At 45.4% G+C, this 25,844-nt stretch overlaps 1 protein-coding gene across 1 annotated transcript in view; it reads right to left on the bottom strand.

Annotated features, from left to right (window-relative positions):
- Nucleotides 1-14,260, bottom strand: part of EHD3 (EH domain containing 3) — a 31,958-nt gene extending 17,698 nt beyond the window's left edge. The window contains exons 1-2 of the mRNA XM_004005802.5: nucleotides 13,533-14,260; nucleotides 758-934 (exon numbers count right to left, since the gene is read on the bottom strand). Of these exons, the coding sequence (XP_004005851.2) occupies nucleotides 758-934; nucleotides 13,533-13,759 (404 nt within the window). The 5' untranslated portion in view covers nucleotides 13,760-14,260. The remainder of the gene's footprint in view (nucleotides 1-757; nucleotides 935-13,532) is intronic.
- Between the last annotated feature and the right edge of the window lie 11,584 nt (nucleotides 14,261-25,844).

Below are 25,844 nucleotides of genomic sequence, written 5' to 3'. Positions count from 1 at the left end.
CTACCTAAGAGCATGGTGCTATTGGATGGGTTCTTAACCCAACGCCCATAGTCTTTACCTTTACTCAAAATGCCTTCAATTATAGAAAGTAGCTTAAAATTTTTTTTTAATGCAATATGCACGCAAAATTGTGGTGCGGACCTACATTTTAAGCCTGATCAGGGAATTAGCCTGCACTCTAGGTAAGCAGAGTAACAGAAAGGCCCGGGTCAGCTTGCGGAGCAGCCACTAGAGCTTCTTCCACTCAAATTGACCCAGTGACCCTGGCGTTTACAGGCTGACTTGTCTCAGGGGAGGGGACTTGTCCAAGGTCACATAGTGAGTTTAGTAGGAGGCACAGTGATCCAAGCCAGGGCTTCTACCTTAAGTCCAGGGTCCCTGCCATCAAGTAAAAAAAATGTCCAACACAGGAGGAACCTTCCTCTGCCTCCTCCTAGCTGGCTGAAAAGCCCTTCCAGCCAGGCAAAAGGATAGGCAAAAGCTGGGAACTACAGAGGGCAGCCCTCTCTGCTTTTCCTGGAGGGAGGTGTGGATTAGAGATGGGATTTAACTAGTTGGATCCCTCCCCCAACTTGATTAGGAGAAATCAGGCCAGTGTTAGCAGCTTCCATATCCCTAATCAATGGTGGTTTCATTCCCACTAAGAAAGGGACAATCAAGAGAGATTCCAGGTCTGGAAAAGATACAGGGTCTTGCCCTTTCATACTCCAAGGAGAAAAGAGAGCACCCAGGATGCGTGAGTTCCCTCTGTACCCACCTGTTCAAGAAGGCATTGCCAAAGGCGTTCAGTTTCCTGAAAGGTTTCTTAGGATCCACCACCAGGGCGTTCCCAGGGATGATGCCCTCCACCTCGCCTTGCATCACCGAAATGAAGGAGTCAGTAGTCGGCTCAGGCCCAATCCTCATACCCGGGAAATCCTGTTCCAGGAGATACCTGGTGGAAGGGAGCACAGTCATTATGCAGGGATGCTGTGGGCAGATCAGCACCGCCTGCCCACAGCAAGGTAGATGCTGGGGTGAGTCACGGTGGAGGGGCAATCAAGGATATTTCACAGAAGGGAGAGATTTTCATGGATGCGGAATCCGAAGACCTTTGGGAGGAAGTGGGATTTCAGTTGAACTTAAAATATCAAATCTGTCCTTGGTCCTTTTCTTTTCACCTCCATGATGTGGAGGGGTGGGTGGGACAAGCAAGGTTTGGCTCAGAAATAAAGCATGGCTTAAAACTGATTCCTACACAGAATATTGTGGACTTCACAGCTAATGGGAGTCTGCCAAAGTACCTGTATACAGATGTGGTTAGAATTAGACCACCCCGAGGCTCTGCTGGCTGGCCATAGGTGGTTATTGATCTGTTTAGGCAGTCATTTAATGTAAAGATAGCTCATACATGATAGAAAGCGTGTGAGGGGCACACTAGGAAGAGGATCCCCATCCCACCCTAGACTTTCAGTCCCACCCTCTAGCACAGCCACTAGGCTGTGGCCCCAGGGTATATGTGTTTTTCTTTGCTCTTTTTCAGGCCTGAGCAATTCTGTCCTCTATCAAGCCCATCTTTGCATGAAACGTTCCCTTGGTATCTCTAATTTTCTTGAAGAGATCTCTAGTCTTTCCATTCTGTTGTTTTCCTCTATTTCTTTGCACTGATCGCTGAAGAAGGTTTTCTTATCTCTTCTTGCTATTCTTTGGAACTCTGCATTCAGATGCTTATATCTTCCCTTTTCTCCTTTGCTTTTCACCTCTCTTTTTTTCACAGCTATTTGTAAGGCCTCCCCAGATAGCCATTTTGCTTTTTTGCATTTCTTTTCCATGGGGATGGTCTTAATCCCTGTCTCCTGTACAATGTCACGAACCTCATTCCATAGTTCATCAGGCACTCTATCTATCAGATCTAGGCCCTTAAATCTATTCCTCACTTCCACTGTATAATCATAACAGATTTGATTTAGGTCATACCTGAATGGTCTAGCAGTTTTCCCTACTTTCTTCAATTTGAGTCTGAATTTGGTAATAAGGAGTTCATGATCTGAGCCACAGTTAGCTTCTGGTCTTGTTTTTATTGACTGTATAGAGCTTCTCCATCTTTGACTGCAAAGACATTTCTTGCAAAGATGGGCTCAATAAAGGACAGAAATGGTATGGACCTAACAGAAGCAGAAGATATTAAGAAGAGGTGGCAAGAATACACAGAAGAACTGTACAAAAAAGATCTTCACGACCCAGATAATCATGATGATGTGATCACTAATCGAGAGCCAGACACCTTGGAATGTGAAGTCAAGTGGGCCTTAGAAAGCATCACTACGAGCAAAGCTAGTGGTGGTAATGGAATTCCAGTTGAGCTACTTCAAATCCTGAAAGATGATGCTGTGAAAGTGCTGCACTCAATATGCCAGCAAATTTGGAAAACTCAGCAGTGGCCACAGGACTGGAAAATGTTAGTTTTTATTCCAATCCCAAAGAAAGGCAATGCAAAAGAATGCTCAAACTACCGCACAATTGCATTCATCTCACATGCTAGTAAAGTAATGCTCAAAATTCTCCAAGCCAGGCTTCAGCAATACGTGAACCGTGAACTCCCTGATGTTCAAGCTGGTTTTAGAAAAGGCAGAGGAACCAGAGATCAAATTGCCAGCATCTGCTGGATCATGGAAAAAGCAAGAGAGTTCCAGAAAACATCTATTTCTGCTTTATTGACTATGCCAAAGCCTTTGACTGTGTGGATCACAATAAAATGTGGAAAATCCTGAAAGAGATGGAAATACCAGACCACCTGACCTGCCTCTTGAGAAATCTGTATGCAGGTCAAGAAGCAACAGTTAGAACTGGACATGGAACAACAGACTGGTTCCAAATAGGAAAAGGAGTAAGTCAAGGCTGTATATTGTCACCCTGCTTATTTAACTTCTATGCAGAGTACATTATGAGAAATGCTGGACTGGAAGAAATGCTGGACTGGAATCAAGATTGCCGGGAGAAATATCAGTAACCTCAGATATGCAGATGACACCACCCTTATGGCAGAAAGTGAAGAGGAACGTAAAAGCCTCTTGATGAAAGTGAAAGAAGAGAGTGAAAAAGTTGGCTTAAAGCTCAACATTCAGAAAATGAAGATCATGGCATCTAGTCCCATCACTTCATGGCAAATAGATGGGGAAACAGTAGAAACAGTGTCAGACTTTATTTTTTGGGGCTCCAAAATCACTGCCGATGGTGACTGCAGCCATGAAATTAAAAGACACTTACTCCTTGGAAGAAAAGTTATGACCAACCTAGATAGTATATTCAAAAGCAGAGACATTACTTTGCTGACTAAGGTCCGTCTAGTCAAGGCTATGGTTTTTCCTGTGGTCATGTATGGATGTGAGAGTTGGACCATGAAGAAGGCTGAGTGGCGAAGAATTGGTGCGTTTGAACTGTGGTATTGGAGAAGACTCTTGAGAGTCCCTTGGACTGCAAGGAGATCCAACCAGTCCATTCTGAAGGAGATCAACCCTGGGATTTCCTTGGAAGGAATGATGCTAAAGCTGAAGCTCCAGTACTTTGGCCACCTCATGCGAAGAGTTGACTCATTGGAAAAACTCTGATGCTGGGAGGGATTGGGGGCAGGAGGAGAAGGGGACGACCGAGGATGTGATGGCTGGATGGCATCACCGACTCGATGGACGTGAGTCTGAGTGAACTCCGGGAGTTGGTGATGGACAGGGAGGCCTGGCGTGCTGCGATTCATGGGGTCGCAAAGAGTCAGACACGACTGAGCGACTGAACTGAACTGAACTGAATTGAGGCCTGAGCATTGAGACCCTGAGGCCACCACCCCTCTCCACAGCCCCCTTTGGAGCCCATGGTGAGCCAGAGAATGAAGAGAACAAATTGGAAGGAAAACCGGACTCTTTGGCAGGAGCTCAGAACAGCTTTGAGCCCAAATTGCTTAAGGCTGGACTGTGGGCCGGAGAAGGCAATGGCACCCCACTCCAGTACTCTTGCCTGGAAAATCCCATGGGTGCAGGAGCCTGGTAGGCTGCAGTCCATGAGGTTGCTAAGAGTCGGACACGACTGAGCGACTTCACTTTCACTTTTCACTTTCATGCATTGGAGAAGGAAATGGCAACCCACTCCAGTGTTCTTGTCTGGAGAATTCCAGGGACGGATGAGCCTGGTGGGCTGCCGCCTATGGGGTCGCACAGAGTCGGACACGACTGAGGTGACTTAGCAGCAGCAGGACTGCGGGCAGCGGAGTCCAGTGCTGCCCTGGGCTGGGACTGGCCAGAGGAGTGTCCCAGGGGCCATGACGGACAAGAAGCTAAGGGGTGGGTTGCCCAACAAACAGAGACCCTTGGGTGAGCCCTCAGCGTGTGCCAAGTCCCTCCCCCTAAACCTTAAGGGGCCATGTTCATGCCCAGAGGGAAAAGTCAAAGAGCCCTTAGGAGAAGAGATGGCAAGTCAGAGACTGCTGGCCAGGAAGGGAGCCTGGGAACTATTGGGCCAGTAGGCCTCAGCCACTGCCCGTGCAGCTCCAGCTAACAATGCTGGGTCCAGCCCAGGGGTTCTGACCTGCTGGTCCATGATGGGGCTCTGACCACTGGTCTTTTTCAGGAACTCCCTAGTCAATTCAAATTGCAGCCGGGGTTGACAGCCTGCTCTGGACACTGTCATTATGCAGATAGCACCACCGACAATAGCATGTCCATGGCAGACATCACCCTCATCACTTCAAGAAGGTAGCTCCTTCTAGCAGCCCTAGTAGGTTCAATTGGGGTCTCTGTATCTGAGCCTTCCACATCTGAGAACACAACCAACTGTTGAATGTGGACCCCATGGATCCAGAGGGTCTGCTGTGCTGTGCCATTTTATACTTGCAGGGGCTTGAGCATCTGCAAGGGAGGTGGGGTCCTGAAACCAGTGCTCCATGAACACCAAGGAACGAGGGACAGCTGTATTGAAGAACTCAAGGCTTTGAAAGGTTATCGGGCTTACTCCACCTTAAAGAGCTAATAGTGGAGCAGGAACCCAAACCCTTATCAGTCTAACACCAAATCCTTTGCTCTTCAACTGTCTCTACCCTAAGGAAATGCTCTCTGCCACCACCACCCACCCCCTGCCCCGTGCCCACCCTCTGCCCAGCAGGTGGCAGCCAGGGAAACTGGCTGGAGTTTCTTCCAGCTCATGGGCATCTCATTGTGTTCTGAGCTGTTAGTTTACTCTGTGCTTCCAGGGAAGTTCAGTTGCCACGGGGCTCGCTCCCCAAGGAGTTAGCAGGTGAGCTGCCATGGAGGAGATGCTGTCTGGGGGCCACCCACCTACACCGGCAGTTTTAGGTCGGTGAAGCCCCTCATCTCCCTCCAACAGCTGGGTGTGAAGACAGGATTTCCTCCCATCAGAGGCCCATTCTGAGAGCTGGGTTGTGATGAGAATGTATCACCCCATCGGCCCGTGGACAGGGTTTCCTCTTTCTCAAGCACATCTTCTCCTTCAGAGCCTAAGGGGAGAGGCAGGGAGCCTCAGGGCCTGGGGCCAGCAGACCTGGTTTCTCTAACCTTCAGAACCTCGGTTCTGTGAACCTCGGTACTTTCCTCTATAATGGGAGGTCATTGTTCTGATTTATTAAGCACTTGTGCCAGACCGTGTTCCAGACTGTCCATGAATTATCTCGTTTCATCTCATGTTTCCTCTGATGTGAGCACTATAACCCTTACCATCAAATGGGCCTCATAGGTAAATCCATCTCACCCGATGTTCTGAGGGTTAAATCAGTTATAGACCGTGAGCGCATAAACCAGTACCTAGCACCTAGATCACCATCCCAAAGATCAAACTATTTGTTGCAAGATCAGATGGTAAATAATCTGTCTGCAATGCAGGAGAACCCAGGCTTGATTCCTAGTTCAGGAAGATCCCCTGGAGAAGGAAAGGGGAACCCACTCCAGTATTCTTGCCTAGAGAATCCCATGGACAGAGGAGCCTGGTAAGCTCCATGGGGAGGAACAAAGGGTGATGCTCCCCAGCATAGCCAGGGCCACTTCCTGGGATGTTTCCAGAGCCTCAAGTGGCCCAGCAAGAGCCCTTCGGCTAAAACCACATGACCTTGGATTTGCTGACCACACATGGGTCTGGAGAAACACAGAGTTCAGTGAGTTCCAAAGCAAATCTAGGGACACAGTCAAGCCAAGCAGAGAACCCGGGGCTGGGTAAATTCTCAGGGACATCTGGGTATGACCTGCAGCCCCGAGGGCCCCCTTAACAAGGCCAGCACTGTGTCCAGAAAGGAAATCCTATTGAGGGCTCTCATAGCTGCTTTCTCTGTGGGGAGAGATACAGATCGCCTCTGTTGCCAGGCAAACACATTCCGATGGCAGGGTAAAAAAAGAAAAGTTAATTCAGGCCTGAGTGGGAGCAGCGGAGATGGGGAAGCCTGAGAACAAGGAGGGGCTGGTGGGCAGAGCACCCACTGTGAGCCAGGTGCTCTTCTGTGCCCCTTCCCTGAATTATTCCACTCAATCGGTCCTGGAAGTGCTGCAGGATGGCTGAGTTCTTTCAGTTTTGCAGGTGAGCAAATGGAGATGGAGACTGCCCCTATTCAGGGCCAAATATAAATATTCAGAGGCCCAAAGAGCAGAGAAGGTTTGGGTGTCTCCCTGACTTGCCATCCAATGTAAAAGAAATAAAACGGATATAAGGAAGACAAATGCAATTCCAGTTTTCCCCATGAGGACTATTTTTCCTAAGCAAACTGTTTCCTAACATCATCTCCCTCAGTTTTCAGCATCCTGCTTGCCTGGCAATCTAAGCATGTGGCTTGTTTTACTGGCACCTGAGCACTCAGGGTGAGGTGTAGCCAAGAATCAACCTAGTCTGCTTCTGGGGCCTCTGCTTCTGCAACAGTGGGGCCAACCCTCCCTGCGGTTGGGACAGCACCCAGGGTGGGGAACAGAGGGACAGGGGCCGCCAGCAATGTTGCCCGAGGCCGTGGCTGGGCTGGACCCGATGCCTCAGCTCAGTTAGGGAATGTGCCTTGATGGGTGGCTGCTTCACTGCAGATATGACCTTGGACAAGTCCCTCCAGAGCCCACTGCCTCAGTTTCCCCAGTTTTTATAAAGTGGGGCTAATCCTGGGTTTCTTACTAGCTCGGGGGACAGAGTGAAGGTTTTGCAAAGACACACATGAGTTTTGGAAAAGCAATGGCTACACCAGACATGGGCTCACATTGGCACAGATAATAATTAGAGAAAACACGTGTCTGTAAGTACCCAGTGCATTTCTACCTGGATGGACTCCAAACCCAGGGTCCTCGCACCTTTGTGAAAATCCACATAGCTCTTAATTTGCATATCTTGAGGTTGACACTAAAGGCACACATCACTTTCTGCTGGTGGTACAGGTATTTGGGTTAGGTTAGTTAGTGTTAGTTGCTCAGTTGTGTCCAACTCTTTTTGACCCCATGGACCGTAGTCCACCAGGCTCCCCTTTCTATGGAATTCTCCAGGCAAGATTATCGGAGTGGGTTGCCATTCCCTTCTCCAGGGGATCTTCCTGACCCAGGGGTAAAACCCAGGTCTCCTGCATTACAGGCAGATTCTTTATCATCTGAGCCACCAAGGAGCCCTGTTTGCATTATATGTCTCTATCTTTGGTCTCTCTAAACCTCGTGTACTTCAGCTTTAAAATGGGGTCAAGACAATACTACTTGTCTGGTTGGCCTCACAGGGTTTCAGGGAGACTGTAAATCACCCCAAGGACACAAAGCGAGGTAAGAGATGGGTGACTCAATGGCTGAGTTGAGGTCTGAGTCAGCTCTTTGCTTTATGGAGTGGTCACCACTGTCCCTGGCACACAGAAACCTCTACCAGGGGACAAAGTGACCCAAGTGCAAAGGAGACCAGTAGCCAGACCAGTAGCCAGACCTTCTACTAGCCTTGCCTTGCCTAACCGCCCCTGACACAGGCTGGCCTAAATAACCCTATGAGGTAGTTGCCATTATTCACATGTTACTGATAAGGACACTGAGGTTCAGAAAGCTTAGATCCTTCCTAACAAGGTCTCCTGGCTGGAATGGGTGGAGCCTGGGTTCTGCTGAGCTTCCCATGTTCTTCCTATGGCTGCATTCTCCTGTCAGTGGGAGTGGGATGAGCCCTTCCCCAGAGGTCCTTCTCCCAGTCCTGTTTCTCCCTGATGACCTCCACACCTGACTCTCAGTTCAGTCCCGTTCAGTCACTCAGTCGTGTCCGACTCTTTGCGACCCCATGGACTGCAGCACGCCAGGCTTCCCTGTCCATCACCAACTCCCGGAGCTCACTAGAACTCACGTCCATCAAGTTGGTGATGCCATCCAACCATCTCATCCTCTGTCATCCCCTTCTCCTCCTGCCTTCAATCTTTCCCAGTATCAGGGTCTTTTCCAATGAGTGAGTTCTTCACAAAGTTTGGAGCTTCAGCTTCAGCAGCAGTCCTTCCAATGAATGTTCAGGACTGATTTCCTTTAGGATTGACTTGTTTGACCTCCTTGCAGTCCAATGGACTCTTAAGAGTCTTCTCTAACACCATAGTTAAAAGGCATCAATTCTTCAGCTCTCAGCTTTCTTTATAGTCCAACTCTCACATCCATACATGGAAAAACCATAGCTTTGACTAGATGGATCTTTGTTGGCAAAGTGATGTCTCTGCTTTTTAATATGCTGTCTAGGTTGGTCATAGCTTTTCTTCCAAGGAGCAAGCATCTTTTAATTTCATGCCTGCAGTCACCACCTGCAGTGATTTTGGAGCCCAAGAAAATAAAGCCTGTCACTATTTCCATTGTTTCCCCATCTATTTGCCATGAAGTGATGGGACCGGATGCCATGATCTTCATTTTTTGAATGTTGAGTTTTAAGCCAACTTTTTCACTCTCCTCTATCACTTTCATCAAGAAGCTCTTTAGTTCCTCTTCACTTTCTGCCATAAGGGTGGTGTCATCTGCATATCTGAGGTTATTGATATTTCTCCCAGCAATCTTGGTTCCAGCTTGTGCCAGACTCTCAAGACAGATCTTAAGCCAGACATCAGGAGGTAGACCAATGCTCTGCCCTCTGATCCCTTGAGTAACACTCAGGCCTTGTAAGAGGCAGGCAGATGTCCACCTAGTCCCACTTATGGACTAGCAGATCAGAGCCCTGACAGGAAAAGGATGTCCATGGACCTCAGGTGGGTGACAGGAGTGAGGAGCGGCAGGGGCTGTGGCTAGCGGGATGGCCTGGCAGAGGACAGTGGCTCTACTGGAATGGAAAGGGGCCCCTTCACTAGTCCTTCAGCTTATTAGAGAATCATCCTTTCTGGGGGTGATGCTGCTGTGAGGCCTAGGCAGCAGAGAAGCCAGAGAGGTGGTGAGAGAGGGTACAACCACAGGCAAATGCTGAGTCACCTTTACAGGAGGATGCAAAGAGCCCCCTGAAAAAGGGGGAGGTCAAAAGGACCAGCTGAGTAGGCACCCGGCCCCCTCCCCACCATGTGCCCGTTCATACTGTAGAGGCTCAGTCATGCTATAGAAGGGCCGGGAGATGCTCAAGACCAGCTGAGCTCTCCCTATGGAGACCCAGGCCACTCAGCTCCAGCAGCCCCAAGCCCCACACCCAAAGTCCCAGGCCCTCTACTACAGCATGGCCACAGGCCAGTGAGGCCCTCTCTGAGGCCTTGGGATCCTGGACCTTATAGCCCCTGGGGCAGCCAGCCATTCATCTCTGTGACCAGGGGGCCAAACGGTGCAAAGGAGGAGGGACTTGAGATTGCAGGCCAGAGGGAGGAAGAATGAAGAGAGAAAAACAGCAGAGGCAGGAGGAGAGGCTGCCAGGCCAGAAGGACACAGAGCTACTGTACTAGGAAGAGGCAGCCTGTGTTGGAGGAAGCAGCCACCCGGCCAATTTATTGTTTATTTTATTACCCTGGGTTGCTGGGCCTTAGGCCAGTGAAGTTGTTTCAGGCAGAGATCATAGCACATTAATTAGTTATTAGAAGAATGTCCTTTTCTGCATGTTCTTCCTGAGACAAGAAATAGACCCTGAGGCAAGGAAATGTAACTGAAAGGAGATGGACACTAGGAGACAGAAGGCCAAGGGCCAGGGGATGAAGAGGCAAGTCTTTATTCCCAAGGGAAGGGCCCCTCTTAGGTTCAGGCTGGAATACAAGATGTGAATGGCCGCACTTAAGGCAAGAAGCGAGGAAGGGAGAGGCTGCAGCTGTGAAGGCAGGCTGGATTCTGCACCCAGGTGCTCCTAGCCGCCCCAAGTGGAACCTTCTCTGGTTTGGGGAGGGGGTGTGGTATCAACTGGCTCTTTTGAAAAGCAACTTAAAAATGTGACTCTTACTACCAAGATTAAGAAGTCAGAAAAAATTAAACAAACAAACCAAAACTCTCTACAACCTTTGGCCTAGTGATTTCACTTCTGGGAATCTCTGAGAAAACAGCCTAATATGTGGAAAAGTATTATGCACAGAGACAGTCAGATTGATCCTACAATAATAGCACAAAATAAAATTAGAAACAACTTCAAATGTTCAAAAGAAGTAGATTGGTTAATTGAATAACTGCATATACATACAGTGAGATATCATGCAGCTCTTAAAAATAATGCTTACAGAGATTTAAAAATTTACTCGGGAAATGTTCATGCTATAAGTGAAATAAATCCACATACAAAATTACATTATGGCATGATTTCAACTGTGTTATAAAATAGCTGAAAATACTGGAAAGACATAATATGTATTATATACACATATACATATATTATATACATACATCATATATATGTGCTAAATTGCTTCAATTGTATCTGACTCTTTGCCACCCCAGGGACTGTAGCCCACCAGGCTCCTCTGTCCATGGGGATTTCCCAGTCAAGAATAGTGGAGTGGGTTGCTATGTCCTCCTCCAGGGGATCTTCCCTACCCAGGGATCGAACCCGAGTCTCTTATGTCTCCTGCATTGGCAGGGCAATGGACATGAGTTTGAGTAAGCTCCAGGAGTTGGTGATGGACAGGGAAGCCAGGCGTGCTGCAGTCCATGGGGTTGCAAAGAGTTGGACACGACTGAGCAACTGAACTGAACTGAACTATATATAAAATATTTAAAATGGTTTCCCCTGAGTTGTAGGATGATGATGGGGCATTTTTTCATCTTCCTCAAATTTACTCTTGTCTGCATTTTCCAATTTTTTTTTTTAAAAAAAATTACTGTTCAGTGGATTTAATGAGAAGAAAGGAAAATATGTAATTTGGTTTTGGAGGCCTTCCCTGTGCTGCCACCCCTCCTCCCCTGCTGGGATCCTCTCTCTCAAAGGGAGACAGCTTTTGATGCACAAGCTAAATTCGGTTACTGACATGAGTGGGGAGGGTGAACGCTTGTACTCAGTGGATAAGAAAGAGGAGGGCTCTGCCTCTCCCAGCCTTCCTGTCTCCCTCAGATAAGGAGTAATCTATAGCAATTCGGCTCTGCCACCTTCTTAGACCCAGTTAACAGCCAGCATGACTCAGGCAAAGCCAGGAGAGTGTCTCAGACAAGAGGCACTTAAACACGTCTGCTGTTCTGGGATCTTGCCCTCGGGGATGTTGGCTTCTCCCCACCTCCCCTCCCATTCTGCAAATGTCTACTGGGAGCTCCTGTAGCAGAGACCCCCAAGCAAGGACCCAGGGAGCTAGGCAGTAAGTGCTGGTGCCACAGGAAGGAGATGTTCTAAACAACCTACAAAGAATTATAACCAAGGTGTGGCCAGAGGGCTGGGGAAGGCCACGTGATGGGCAGGAGCCATCTGTAAATGGCCTGTGCTTCCCATGGGGCCAGGTGGAAGATGCATGTTACAAAGCACAGAACCAGGAGGCTCTGAAGTATCTTTGGCTGCAATGGGCATTTAACCAAAAAAGGGAGATGGATTAGATCAGGGGTTTTTGCCCTAAGGTCCAAGGCTTGGACTCCCAAAATTATATGTAAATTTGGGATGTAGGGACTTTTTTGTAAAGATGGGTTCACAGACTTTTTGAAAAGTTAAGAAGCAATGAATTAGATTCTTTGCAAGGGTCCTTGCAGGTAGGACCCTTTGCAAGGGTCCTAACAATATAAGACCTCCAAAAGCCAACAATCCCCCTGGGTACCCAACTTTAGAAATCACTCAGCCCCTCAAGCTGAGTGACTCCAAGGCTGTCCACCCCACAAGGAAAAACTCAGCTGATGTCCCGTTCAGACATGTCATGTTAATATGGTGTGTGCCCTGCTCCCAGAAGGCTTGTGTTAAAAGCTTAGCACTAGGGAAGATTTGAATCTAGAAAATCAGGAACTAGACTGTGAACTTTTCTGCTCTCCTCACCAAACAAAGCACAGTGCTTTGCATGTTGCAGGTCAATGAATGGAAACAAGAGCGTCCCTGCTTTGAAACCTTCCATAGGAGATGAGCACCATTGACTCTGCAGGGGCAGAGGGGAACTGAATCCATCACCACTTTCTATGAGCCTGACTCTCAACACAGAGGGCCACTCAACACAGAGCACCCTCAACAGCTTTCAGGCCTGTGAATGTGTGAATGAGACCAAGGAAGATGGCCTGGCCTTGAAGGCTATGTGGCCTGAGGGCTGGAGAGAAGCCTGTCTTCTAAAGATAGGAAAGGTCCTTATCGCTCTGGTGGACAATAAGCGTGAAGGCCGGGTGGCCAGCTGACTTCCTGAGGATCCCTACAGCCCGAGGATTCTGTAATTCAAGGGGATGGATGACTCACCCTCAAAGTTATAGGCATTGAGCCAACCATCTCCTCCCATGCATCTAGGACCGCATCCCAGGTCAGCCTCCCATCCTGTTATATGGTTTGGACAATTCATTTAACCTCTCTACGCCTCAGTTATCTTGCCTGCCAAGTCAAGGAGCTGGATGAGACCGTGGCCTGAGACCGTGGCCAATATTCTGTCCACCTCCAAAAGACTTTAATATGATTACTGAGCCACGAAGATCAACAGGAAACAAAATAGCATTCTGCCTCTAGACACTGTCTCCAGTCGACGAGAGATATTTGTAAAGAGCTCTGATTGGAAAAGGAAATTGATGAAAGAAGGACAAGTGGGCTCCCTGGCCCACCTCCTCAGCTGCAACTGTAAAGCCCCCATGTGAGTGACTGAAGCTTTTATAAGGCAAGGGAATTGGTCCTGACCATCAAGCACATGTCCCTACAAGGAGATGGTGTCAGACACCCCCACCAGCCTAAGGTATTCTTGTGACCAGGATACATCTCACTTGTGCCTCGTGGGTTTCAGTTTCACCATCCATAAAATGGGTAGCATAGGGATGGCTCTGAACTTTACACTTCATGGGCTGAGTGCAGTGGAGAGGTGCTAGGTAGGATGGAGCAAGGGACCATCCAATGAAATTATAGGGTAAGTTTTGGACAACCCCCCTACAAGGATTTCTTCAGAGATTTCAAGTGAAGACTTATCTCTTGTCCCCAGGAGGGACATCGGGAGAGAGCAGAGGGTCTAGCGCTGGGCAGCTGGGTGGGCTGCTGGGGTACCGTGGCTGGCTCACCTGATGAAGGTGGTCTTCCCGGTGGAGTACTGGCCCACCAGCAGCACCATGGGCTTGTTGTCGAAATCGGCATCCTCCAGGGCAGGAGAGTGAAACTCGTGGAAGCGATAGTGCTCTTCCAGGGGCAGCAGCTTGGTCCTGTACAGTTTCTTGAGCCCATCGCTCACGGTCTGGAAGACCTCGGGGTCCTTCCTCCGGCGGTCGTCGGAGCGCAGCCAGCTGAACATCGCGGCCACCGCTCGCCTGCTCGCCCCCGGTGCGCAGTCCCAGCAAGAGGGCTTGGAGTCTGCGACCCCGGGTCCTTGGGGAAGGTGTCCCACAGGGAGGGCCCGCTGGGCTCCCAACCGCGCCGCAGCCTCACCGGAGCGCCGGGCTCAGCCGCACCATGGCCAGGACGCAGGGCTCGGGGGTCCCCGGGTCGACGGCGTGGGACCGCGAACGCGCTCTTCCCCTGCTCCTGGGACCAAGCCCAGCCCCGGCTTCATCCAGCAACCAAGGCCGGAGAGAGGAAAAATATCTGGGTTGGGCGGGAGAGCTGCGATCTTGGGAAAAAAGTCAAACCTGCAATTAAAATGTCAGATGCCGGGTCCCCCGGTCTCCCCCAGCTCTCTCCCACTTTGGCTCGAGTGCAGTTAAGGGATGCTTCTAATCTGTTCCCGCCCGCCCCGGAGGCTCTGAGGAGGCGGCGGCGCTGCCCAGCCCGCGGACAGCTCAGCATCTGCAGCCGCAGCCCGCAGCCCCAGGCGCGGGTTTAAATGCCAGCCGTGCAGGAAGCCGGCTCGCGGAGGAAGTCCCCGAGTACTGGCAAGGCTGGCGCTGCCCTGCGGCCCCGGCGGGGAGAAGCTGAGCAGGGCGCCGCCATGTTTGTGGGCAGTGGCCCCACTGGGGACCCGCGACCGCTCGCTGCATGGGAAGGGAGGGATGCTGAGTTCTGTGGGAACGCTCTGGTATTTCATTCCCGGCCTCTGGAGGTTTAATTTGGGAACAGCGCCCTCTCAGGGACAGCTGCGAAGACAGAGTTGACCTGCTTCACACTCTCCCTGCTCTTAAATATAGGCTTCCCTTTACTGAGTTCAGTTCCTTAGGATGACAGGTTCTCTATTGTTAGGTAATATTTTTCTTGGCGCATGGAAGGAAGAGTCCAATATTAGCCCGCCCCAAATGACCAACACTATCACCACCCAAACTTTTTGCTTGGTCTAGGTGAAGTTAAACTATTCTCATTCATTCATTTGTTCATTCCTTCCAATAAAATCGAACAAAATAAGCAAAACGTCCACAAATATTAAGCCAGTATTACAGCACGATTTTGGTGACTGTGGTTACAAATTTGATCACCAAAATAAGCACATAGAGTCTCTCTCTTCCAGGAACTCCAGCCAGGCCGGGTTTTAAGAGGAGATAGGAACAGAAGGCCTGGGTGCATAGTGGGAGGAGGCATCCACATCCTTTTTGTCTGGATAATTTGAGAAAGGTGTCACAGAAAGCCTGACTATGAGCTGGATCTTAAATGATGAACCCATAGAGAAGAAGGGGGACATTCCAGGCTGAGTAAAGGGCACTTGCAAAGGTAGGGGAACATGGAAGAACTTGGTGGGTGAAGGCAGAGTCAACAGTTTGCTACCAAGAGTATGGAATTCAGGAGGATGGGAGGGAGTGACTGAGGCCAGGCAGAAAAGGTTTTACAGAAACAGGAATCACAGAAGGAATAAGGAATCAATAATAACGTTGTTATTAATCATGGTTAACATGGACCAAATGCTCACCATGTGAAGGGGCCTGGGCTAAGTTCCCTTCAGGTATTGTTTCATTTAACCTTCATAGCTTCCCTGGTGGCTCAGATGGTAAAGAATCCACCTGCAATGCAGGAGACCTGGGTTCGATCCCTGCATTGGGAAGATCCCCTGGAGGAGGGCATGGCACCCCACTCCAGTATTTTTGCCTGGAGAATCCCCATGGACAAAGGAGCTGACATGACTGAATGACTAAGCATAGCACACAGCAGCTCTATAGGGCAGATCACGTCTCCAGTTTCATGCCAAGGAGAAGTGGATGAGAACAGCTGGCCAGGCAGGTGTAGGCAAAAAAGGGTGCATTGTCTGTAGGGAATTTAAACACAATAATAAAACCAACTCAAAGTCGATCTGATTTATATTTGCACCAGTGACAAAACACTCCCTGCTGCCAGGGCAGATGGCTTCCACATACTCCTCTCCACAGATGAGGAAACAGAGTAGGCTCATGGGCCAGGTGGGACTGTTAATGTGGGTAGCGGTGCAGGGGAGGGACTGGAGAAACAAGAGAGGCTGGAGGCCAAAAGACTAATTCGGAAACTATTCAAAAATTCAGGAGTTGGAGTAATTGGGATGAAGAAAAGATTATATTTAGGATTTTTTTTTTAATGGCATAGAATTGACAGATCTTGGTAAGCAGTACTATGGGTAAGTCAGAGTCTAGGATAATTCTGAGTTTCCTACTGTTGGGGGCAAGGTGGTTGGAGACACTGTTCCACCAGTTTGGAGTCAGGAAGAGAGCAGGCTTGGCATTTAAAGTCTGAAATGTGCTCAAGGTGCCTGTGGGAACTCCAAGGGGAGGAGCGAGGCGAGGTGCAGGGATTCGGGTGGGGATCCTCAGAGGTGGGTGCTGGCTTGCATCTCCTTGGTTACAGTTCAGATCGCCAGAGCTGATCTCCTCTTTCTGAGCTCTGTGCACCTTGATTGAGAAACCACGCAGATGAATATTTCACCCTTGGTGTTACTTTAGCACTGGCATGTGAGCGTACAAGGCAACTTTCAAAATTTTTAACAACTCAGATGGCATAGGAATGGAGCAATCGGAACACTAGTCTATCTTTCCAGTGAAGCAGGGCCTAAGGCCCCCCGCCCATTTTGGGTAGAGATACAAAAAAGAGTGAAAGTATATTACAATAATAAAACCCACAAAGAGCATTCAAAATATACAATTAATGCCTGTCTTAATAAGAAAAAATTCCAATAGAAAAAATTAGCAGAAGACTCCAAAATTCCTTTTATAAAAAGAGACTACAAGACTGTCCTATAAATATAAGATGTTAAACCACATTAGTAGTGTTTGGGTGATGGGGAGGTCTGGGTCTGTCCGTGGAGAGAGGCCAGGATGGCCAGGGTGCCAGCAGGGAAGTCAGGGGGGTCCTTTATTGAAAATATTTCAATATTTTAGTAACTAGTACAGCCATGATATTGTGTAAAACTCAACATCAGCCTGAATACCTAATTTACTCAGTACACATTGATACATGTTACTCCAGCTCTTGGTGGTAAAGAGTTGATGAAGGTCTTTGGGATGCTACGGACTTTAGCCCGCCAGGCTCCTATATCCATAGGATTTTCCAGGCAAGAATATTGGAGTGGATTGCTGTGCCCACCTCCAAGTGATCTTCCTGACCCAGGGATTGAACCTGCATCTCTTATGTCTCTTGCATTGGCGGGCTCTTTACCACTAGCACTACCTGGGAAGCCCGAAGAGTTGGGAAATATATCTTTTTAAAAAAGAACCAAGTAATTATGCAGCATGTCTATATACTAGCAATAAAGAGCTACAAAGGAGAGCTTTTTGAAAAAGCTATGAAAAAAAAATACCCTATAGATAAATCTGACAAAATATGTGCAAGACTGTTAAATGAAAAATGATAAAAATCAATGGGAAGACATGAAAGAAATTCTAAATAAATGGGAGAGATGTACTATGTTCAATTATGAAAAGATTTCGTGTAAGAAAGATGTGAATTCTTTACAGTATAATTGCTAGATTCAATAATTGATAGAATTTAAATTAAAATTTGAACAGGGTTTTCCATGGAAATTAACAAGATGATTCTAAAATGTATATAAGACAGTAAATAGTCCAAGAATAACTAAGGTATTCCAGAAGAAGAATGAAGAGAGGCAAGTGTGAGGGTAGAAGGAAGAGGAGGGGAGAAAAAGGAGGAACACAGCAACAACAGCAATAGCAACAGTTAGAGGAGGGAACTTGCCCTAGTAGGTGTCATTATCAAGTTGCAGTGGTTAAGGTGCTGAGGTTTTAGCATAGAGATAGACCAAGAGAAGACGGACCCAGTAAAATAGCCGGCAAATGGAAACCTGATATATACAGAAGTTGCAGTAGAGAATGCATTTATAAAGTCAAGAAGAAGACACCAAAATCACTGCACATGGTGATTGCAGCCATGAAATTAAAAGACACTTGCTTCTTGGAAGAAAAGCTAAGACCAACCTAAATAGCATTAAAAAGCAGAGACATTGCTGACAAAGGTCCCTCTAGTCAAAGCTATGGTTTTTCCAGTAGTCATGTATGGATGTGACAGTTGGACCATAAAGAAAGCTGAGCTCAGAAGAACTGATGCTTTTGATTGGTGGTGTTGGAGAAGACTCTTGAGAGTCTCTTGGATTGCAAGGAGATCCAACCAGTCAATTGAAATCAGTCCTGAATATTCACTGAAGGGACTGATGCTATAACTGGACCTCCAATACTTTGGCCACCTGACATGAAGAACTGACTTACTTGAAAAGACTTCGATGCTGGGAAAGATTGAAGGCAGGAGGAGAAGGGGACGACAGAGGATAAGATGGTTGGATGACATCACTGACTTGATGGACGTGAGTTTGAGCAAGCTCCGGGAGTTGGTGATGGACAGAGAGGCCTGGCGTGCTGCAGTCCATGGGGTTACAAAGAGTCAGACATGGCTGAGCGACTGAAGACACCAAAGTGCATATTGCAAATGAGATTAATACATTTGGTAGTAGTAAACTTAAGTCACTATTATTCAACTGACAATACAAAACAGAATGTGAAGATATTTGCAATACATGAAACCAACCAAAGAACATTCAAAATGTACAATTATTGCTTGTGCATCTATAAGAAAAAGACAAACATTCCAACAGAAAAAAATATATTAACAAAAGACACGAAGATTTTTTTTACAGAAAAGACTATGTGACTCCTACCCTATAAAAGCAAGAAAAGATGTTGAACCTTATTGGTAGGAAAATGCCAAACCACAATTGGACAGCACTTCACACACACCAAAATGGACAAAACCACACACTGGATGATACTGAGTGACGGTGAGAATGTGGAGCGATGGGAACTCTCGCTCATCACTGGTGGATGTGTAGACACTGGCATAAATGCCTAAGGAAATGATTTGGCATTGCCTGGCGAAGCTCAGGGTATATGTGTCCTCCATTTGCTCTGCAATCCCACACCTACACTTTATCTAGAGAGACTCTTGTCCGTGTGCAGGTGCATAGGGAGAGAATGATGTTGAGGGCAGCACTGTTTTTAACAGCAAAATATTATAAACAGTGAAGTTTTCTTCACCAACAAAGTGGACAAATTGTGCCATGTTTATATGATAAAATTAATTTCATATAGATTCTTTACCATCTGAGTCACCAGGGAAGCCCATAATAAAATAAATAGTATACAAATGAGAAAATGCGGGGACGGGGTCTGATGCCAAAACATAGTGCTGAGTAAAGAAAACCCGAGGTACTCTATGATGCGAAGCATGTGAAATACCATGTCTCTTAAATTTTAAATCAAAGAAAATTCCTTGGGTACACAAAATTAGATTTTTTTCATAATTTTGATTGAAGACAAACTCCTTATACCTGGCTTTTTGGTTACATTTTTCTTTTTTTGTTGAACACACTTTTAAATAACATAATAAACCCCTGGTGTACCCATCATCCAGTCTGAGAACTGGAAAAATTAGCAGTAATTTGCATGTATCTATGTGTTCCTCCATTATTCTGTCCCTGTCTCCTAGCTACCCCAGAGCTAGTCACTATGGAATTTATTCCCTTGGTTTTTAAATTAATATTATCATTAACAATAGCATATTGTTGAGGTTTCATGCTTTAGAACTTTCTAAAAAGCATATTCTGCGGCACATAGTCCCCTGAAACTTTATTATTTTCCTACTCAACATTTTGTCAGTATTTGCTTTCAGCCCCATCTGGCTCCTAGCTGCTTCCCTCCTACCACGTGCTGCTCCTAAACACACCACCTGGCTCCTATATTCTGTTACCCTGAGGTTCCCAGGCAGCCAGCCCACAGTCCCTGTCCCCCCACATCCTCACTGACCTCAGGAAAGTGGCTTCACTCTTCCAGCTTCAGCTCCATTATGAGTAAGAGTGTATTTTTAGGGTGAATGGAGACAACACATGTCTACTGCTCAATGGCTGCCTGATCCATTGACGGTGCTCAGGGTATATTGTTGGCTCTTAATATAATAATCTGTTATTTTTACCCATTTTGTGGGTACTGCCTTGTGTTCTAGACCGATTTAATAAGCCAAGTTAATTTCATCATCAGTGAGTAACTTTTTTTGGTTCATTTGTATTGTAACTGAGGGTGACTCATGGGGTCCAAGAAATGCAGTTGCTAATAGTGGCATCTGTGGCAGTTGCTATAGGCCCCTGAGGGTGGCACTATTAAACTGGGCTTTTGCCTTTTTTCCCCTTTTCCTTTCCTTTCTCACCAAGACCACCAAAGTCGCTTTAGAAGTAGAGGGATGAGAGTATGGAAACTACATTGGGAACCTGGAATTAAAAAAAAAAAAAAAAGTGCCCTGGCTCTAACTTGGGGATGTTAGAGAAATCAGGGCGACAGTCTAAGTGGGGACCAGTGTCCACAACCCCAGAACCTGAGCCTCTCCCAGCCTGGCCCCTCCCAGGTGTGTACACCTTAGTTTACTCCTTTTGTTGCGCTCTGTTGAAGAGGAAAGTGCATCAGCTCAGCCAATTCCTCTTACTGAGAATTAGGCTAAGCTGTTTAACTTCTTTTTATGACAGTATCCTCATGTGTGAAACTGGGTCTAAGAATGACTGTACAATGCTGTTGTGGGGAAAAATGGACACAATGTAGGTTAAGGGCCTAATACAGTTTTATAATCTCTGTATAAATATCTATCTACAGACATAATTATATATGGCACAATTATATATAAATACATAAATAAGTATATATAAACAGTAGTTTATGCTCAAGGAACAGTAGTTCACTTTCCCCTTGAATGAATGAAAACCAGCTGCATACAAAGGAAGGGAAGTCTAGAATAAAAATAAGGAGATGAGGAATTGTACTCAAGAAATTTATAAACAGAAAAGGAGATGAAGTAACAGGCTGAGTCCAGTTGTTCAGTTGTCCCTGAACAGCTTGCCCCATTGGTACCTTTATTGCCACATGTAGTTAATTGCTGAGACTGTCATATACAGCAGCTCTCATGGGCAGAAAGATAGTTTCATCCCTAGGTGTACCAGGCAGAAGCTCACCTGAAAAGTTCAACATCACAAGCAGGAAAGCCCACACTGTGGGAGGCAGCAGATGTCTGGCTTTATTAAAATGTCTGCTTGATGAGCCCCTACAGCTCAGTTTTCTCTCTGAGAACCTCATCTCCCAAAGGCAAGACATTTGTAACTTATGAGGTATGAGCTGTGATTAGAAAACCTCATCACCTTCATCATCAGTCTCTGTTTTCATAGCACTTGTGTTTCTAGAGGGTGGGCATTGCCCTCGTAGCATCTGGCCCTCACAGCAATGCTGAAAGTGAAGATAGGAATGTTTCCTAGAGAGGCACATTCATGCGCAGAGAGGTTGAAAGCGTTGCCTACACAGGCATCCTCTGTGGAGCTATCTAACATCCTACTTCCTTTTTCCTTGATCCACAAAAGATGTGGGGCAGCCTACCCAAGTCTCCTGAATTCTGAAAAGTTATTCAACTTTTGAGGCTTTAGATGGAAGGGGAAGGGGGCAAGTAGCGGGTGCAGGGATCATGTTGGGTGGAGATGAACTCATCCAGGGCTCCTTAGAGGCGAGCAGCACGTGCAGCTCTGAGCTTCTTGATGAAAGCAAAAAGAAGCCAGTTCTCGGTTCCAAGCCCAGAGGTATTACTCTGTCCTGGCAGGTGGTATCTTGATTGCACCATCCCACAAACAACCCCTCTTGGATCATAAAAGTGACAAAGCAGTGAAACGACAGAAGTACAGGAATCCAGAGGGACTCTGGAACCAGCACAAGTCCTGAGCATTTTCCTAGGTGGTAAATTTTGCCTGTCTCCCTATGAGGAGAGGAAGAGGAAGCTCCTTGAGGAAGGCTGCGTTCTCATCTCTCTTAAACTCTAAATCAGGGCTGATTCAGGCTCCAAATTTGACTCATTGTGGAAGTGGCTCTTGATGAACAGAGAGACTGGAACTGTGAATTGCCTGCGGTTGGCCCATGAATGTAAAACAGCAAGGCTATGACCATCACAAAAAGAACCAGCAGAAGGAACCTGATAAAGGCAGTAGATAGGAGTGGGCATTATTTAAAAATACAAAAACAGACAGTAGTGGACGTTAGAGGCTGTTCCAGTCTTTAAAAATCTGCTACTCAGCAACTGCTATCTCAATTTTTCTCTATTTAAGAATTGTATCTATTTTTATTTTAGTTTGTGTTTTGCTTATAAATTTTTTTTTTTTACTTATTGAAGTTGAAAATTGTTTTCTAGGAAAAGCTATTGGTTTTATTCTTTATGATTTCTTCTGTTACTACATTAAACTTAGAGTTCTCCTGCTCAGGAATTTGAATTTTTCTCAAAATTATTCTGTAGTTTGAAATTTTTATATGTAACTTTAAAATTCATTATCAGATTTTTTGTTTTGGTATAAAGTTGTGGGATGGTGATGTATTCAAAATTATTTCCAGGTTCTTTACAGTTCTCTGTTAAATAGTCTTCTGTTCTCTTTTGGTTTGCCAAGTCTTCCTAAAGATACATCATTATAAATTATTGGATAATTAAAGCTTATGTCAGAGTTATCCTGTTTCAGTGAGCTATGTGTCTATTTTTAGTAACATACCACCTAAATTACTGTGATTATATGATACATCTTAATATCTGGTATGACTATGCACTCTCCCTTACTAAGTCGTTTTAACAATATCTGAGTTTCACTTTCTTCTTGTCTTTGCTGTCTTCCCCCTCCTCTGCCTCTTATTCTTTTGTTCCTTCTAATTGAAAAGTAATTATGAAATTTGGGATAACTTAGTTTCCATCTCATGTATATTGATAGATATTTACTTATCCTCTACTTTTTCCCCAGTCAACATTATACCATGCGTGTTTCACATATCCTGGGAATCTATTTGAATAGTTAAATTGGGATGAAGGCTTATAATCAACAGTATGGAGATTCCATGATTTAATTAACCACACTTCAGTTGTGAGCATGTAAGTCATTAATTGCCAGCATTAGTGAAAGCTCTATTTCAGAGTTATCTATTGTGTTTCACCAAAAGATGCACACATTTGTACATAGTTCTTCGTCTACAGTTTTATTTACTTAAAATATATTTTATAAATGGAACCACTGGGAATGATACTTAGACCAAATTGCTTTTCAAAAGAGGTACAACAGTTTGTATCTCTGTTGCAATGATGTTAGAGTTCCTATGGTTTTTTCCCCCCTTCTAACACTGTATGTTATCATTTAAATGAATTCACCAATCTCAAAGTGGAACATAGCTCATTTTAAAAAAGGAGTGTATATATTATTACAAAAAAGTTTGAAATTTTTGTTTATAAGCCATTTATATTTCTTCTGTGATTGTCTGCTTTTGTTTGTCCTTCATTTTTCTAAAAATATTTGGTGTTTTTCTCGTTGTTTTGAAAATTGTTCCTTGTTTTCACAATAAGGACATTCATCTTCTGTCTCTGTGTTTATCCCTCCAGACTAAATTTAAAGATGTTTTGTCAGTTACCTTCTTCTCGTCTCTGTCCTCCCCCACAAAACAAGATCATTGGTTTTTTTTTTTTATCAGAGTCTCAATAAAACTATAAATTAATTTTTGGAGAATTAACATCTTAACATTTAAATTTTCAACCCAAGAATATGATATAAGTTTCCATTTACTGTTTTACATTTGTGTAAACTTTTTGTAGTTGCCCTCAAATAAGTAAAAAAAGTTTCCCTTAAGATTATTTTCAGTTATCTTATATTTTTATTGTTACTATGAAAGTCATCTCTATTATGATAATTTCAAAATGCTTATTGCTGTCTGGGCTTCCTTGGTGGCTTACATGGTAAAGAGTCCACTTGCAATGTCGGAGACCTGGGTTCAATCTCTGGATCAGGAAGATCCCTTGGAGAAGGGAATGGCAACCCACTCCAGTATTCTTGCCTGGAGAATTTCATGGACAAAGAAATCTAGCAGGCTACAGTCCATGGGGTTGCAAAGAGTCAGACATGGTTGACCAACTTACACACACACTTAGTGCTATATATAGGAATGCCATTACTTTAAAAAGTATCTTATGTATTTTTTTTTTTTTTACTAAATGTTCATTTATATAGTACTTTTTAGTTTATTCTGTTTTCAAGTTGAGTGAGGATCAACTAGTGTTTTTCTTTTTTATTAATACCATTTAGGTTTATATTTATATTTCATATTTTGCCAGAAATTTTAAAACAATGTTGAGAATTTTAAAAAGAGACTTCTTATTTTGTTCCTGATGTCAGTGCTTTTCTGATAACTATCTTTCATCTCCTTAGCTTTGGAATTGTGATCTCTTTCAACACTTATGCTTTTTTTTTCTTGGTCAGATAAAAAATATTCTTGGCGTCAGGCACATAGCATCCTCTTAGATTTGACAGATTAACTTATATGCAGAGTACATCGTGAAAAACGCTGGGCCGGAAGAAGCACAAGCTAGAATCAAGATTGCCAGGAGAAATATCAACAACCTCAGATATGCAGATGACACCACCCTTATGGCAGAAAGTGAAGAGGAACTCAAAAGCCTCTTGATGAAAGTGAAAGAGGAGAGTGAAAAAGTTGGCTTAAAGCTCAACATTCAGAAAATGAAGATCATGGCATCTGGTCCCATCACTTCATGGGAAATGGATGGGGAAACAGTGGAAACAGCGTCAGACTTTATTATTTTGGGGCTCCAAAATCACTGCAGATGGTGATTGCAGCCATGAAATTAAAAGACGCTTACTCCTTGGAAGGAAAGTTATGACCAACCTAGATAGCATATTCAAAAGCAGAGACATTACTTGCCAACAAAGGTCCGTCTAGTCAAGGTTATGGTTTTTCCAGTGGTCATGTATGGATGTGAGAGTTGGATTGTGAAGAAAGCTGAGCACCAAAGAATTGATGCTTTTGAACTGTGGTGTTGGAGAAGACTCTTGAGAGTCCCTTGGACTGCAAGGAGATCCAACCAGTCCATTCTAAAGGAGATCAGTCCTGGGTGTTCTTTGGAAGGAATGATGCTAAAGCTGAACCTTCAATACTTTGGCCACCTCATGCAAAGAGTTGACTCATTGGAAAAGACTCTGATGCTGGGAGGGATTGGGGGCAGGAGGAGAAGGGGACAACAGAGGATGAGATGGCTGGATGGCATCACCGACTCTATGCAAGTGAGTTTGAGTGAACTCCAGGAGTTGGTGATGGACAGGGAGGCCTGGCGTGCTATGATTCATGGGGTCAGAAAGAGTCGGACACAACTGACTGAACTGAACTGAACTGTGTTTTGTATATAGAGAACTTTATATACATAATTACATATTTGTGTTATGTGCTCTGAGTGTTCTTTCTTAGAAGCCTGGGTAGATGGTGATGCTGTGAATGGAAACTGAGAGCACAGGAGGAGCAATAGGTTTGGGGAGTGAAATCTATGATAGCCATAAGGATACTGAAGCTCAGTCTAGGATCTTCTCAGTGGGTTTTCCTTTTGTAGGATAAGACAGAACTCACATGTCTTAACATGTGACATGAGATTACATTGACAGCAAACTCAGTGTGAGTCAACACTAAATGTAGCTGCCAAAAATAATTATAAGATTGAGCTGCATGAACACAAACACAGGAGATGAGGACTATCAGTGCTGCCTGAAAGCCTGCTATAATGGTGGGCACCATGATAGTTGTTCCTAGACAGATGGCTTACTTCGTTTTCATGACAATTCAACCTCATGATTCTCCCAGAGAGTAGAGCAGAAACTTAGTCCCTAGAACGAAGCAGAGCAGGGCATGCGCCACAGCTTTTATGAAGTGTAGGTAAACCAATTGATATACCCAGATGCGGTCTGGTGTGGTATGGTTAACAGTAAGGGAACCAATCACATTCATATGTTGCATTATGAATAATTTTAGGAACTGAGATTTTTAAAGTTGTATTTGGAGAACTATTCCCTGCGAGGGCAAAGAATATGAGTATAGGACGAGCCAGAAATAATTAATCTACTACTGTGATACTACCCACTTGCAAGATTTTGGTTACCATCT

The sequence above is a fragment of the Ovis aries genome, chromosome 3 (genome assembly GCF_016772045.2).
Source record: "Ovis aries strain OAR_USU_Benz2616 breed Rambouillet chromosome 3, ARS-UI_Ramb_v3.0, whole genome shotgun sequence".
In the NCBI taxonomy this organism is placed as follows: Eukaryota; Metazoa; Chordata; class Mammalia; order Artiodactyla; family Bovidae; genus Ovis; species Ovis aries.
The sequence above is the reverse complement of the archived record's forward strand: the minus strand, read 5'-3'. Positions and strand labels throughout refer to the sequence as shown.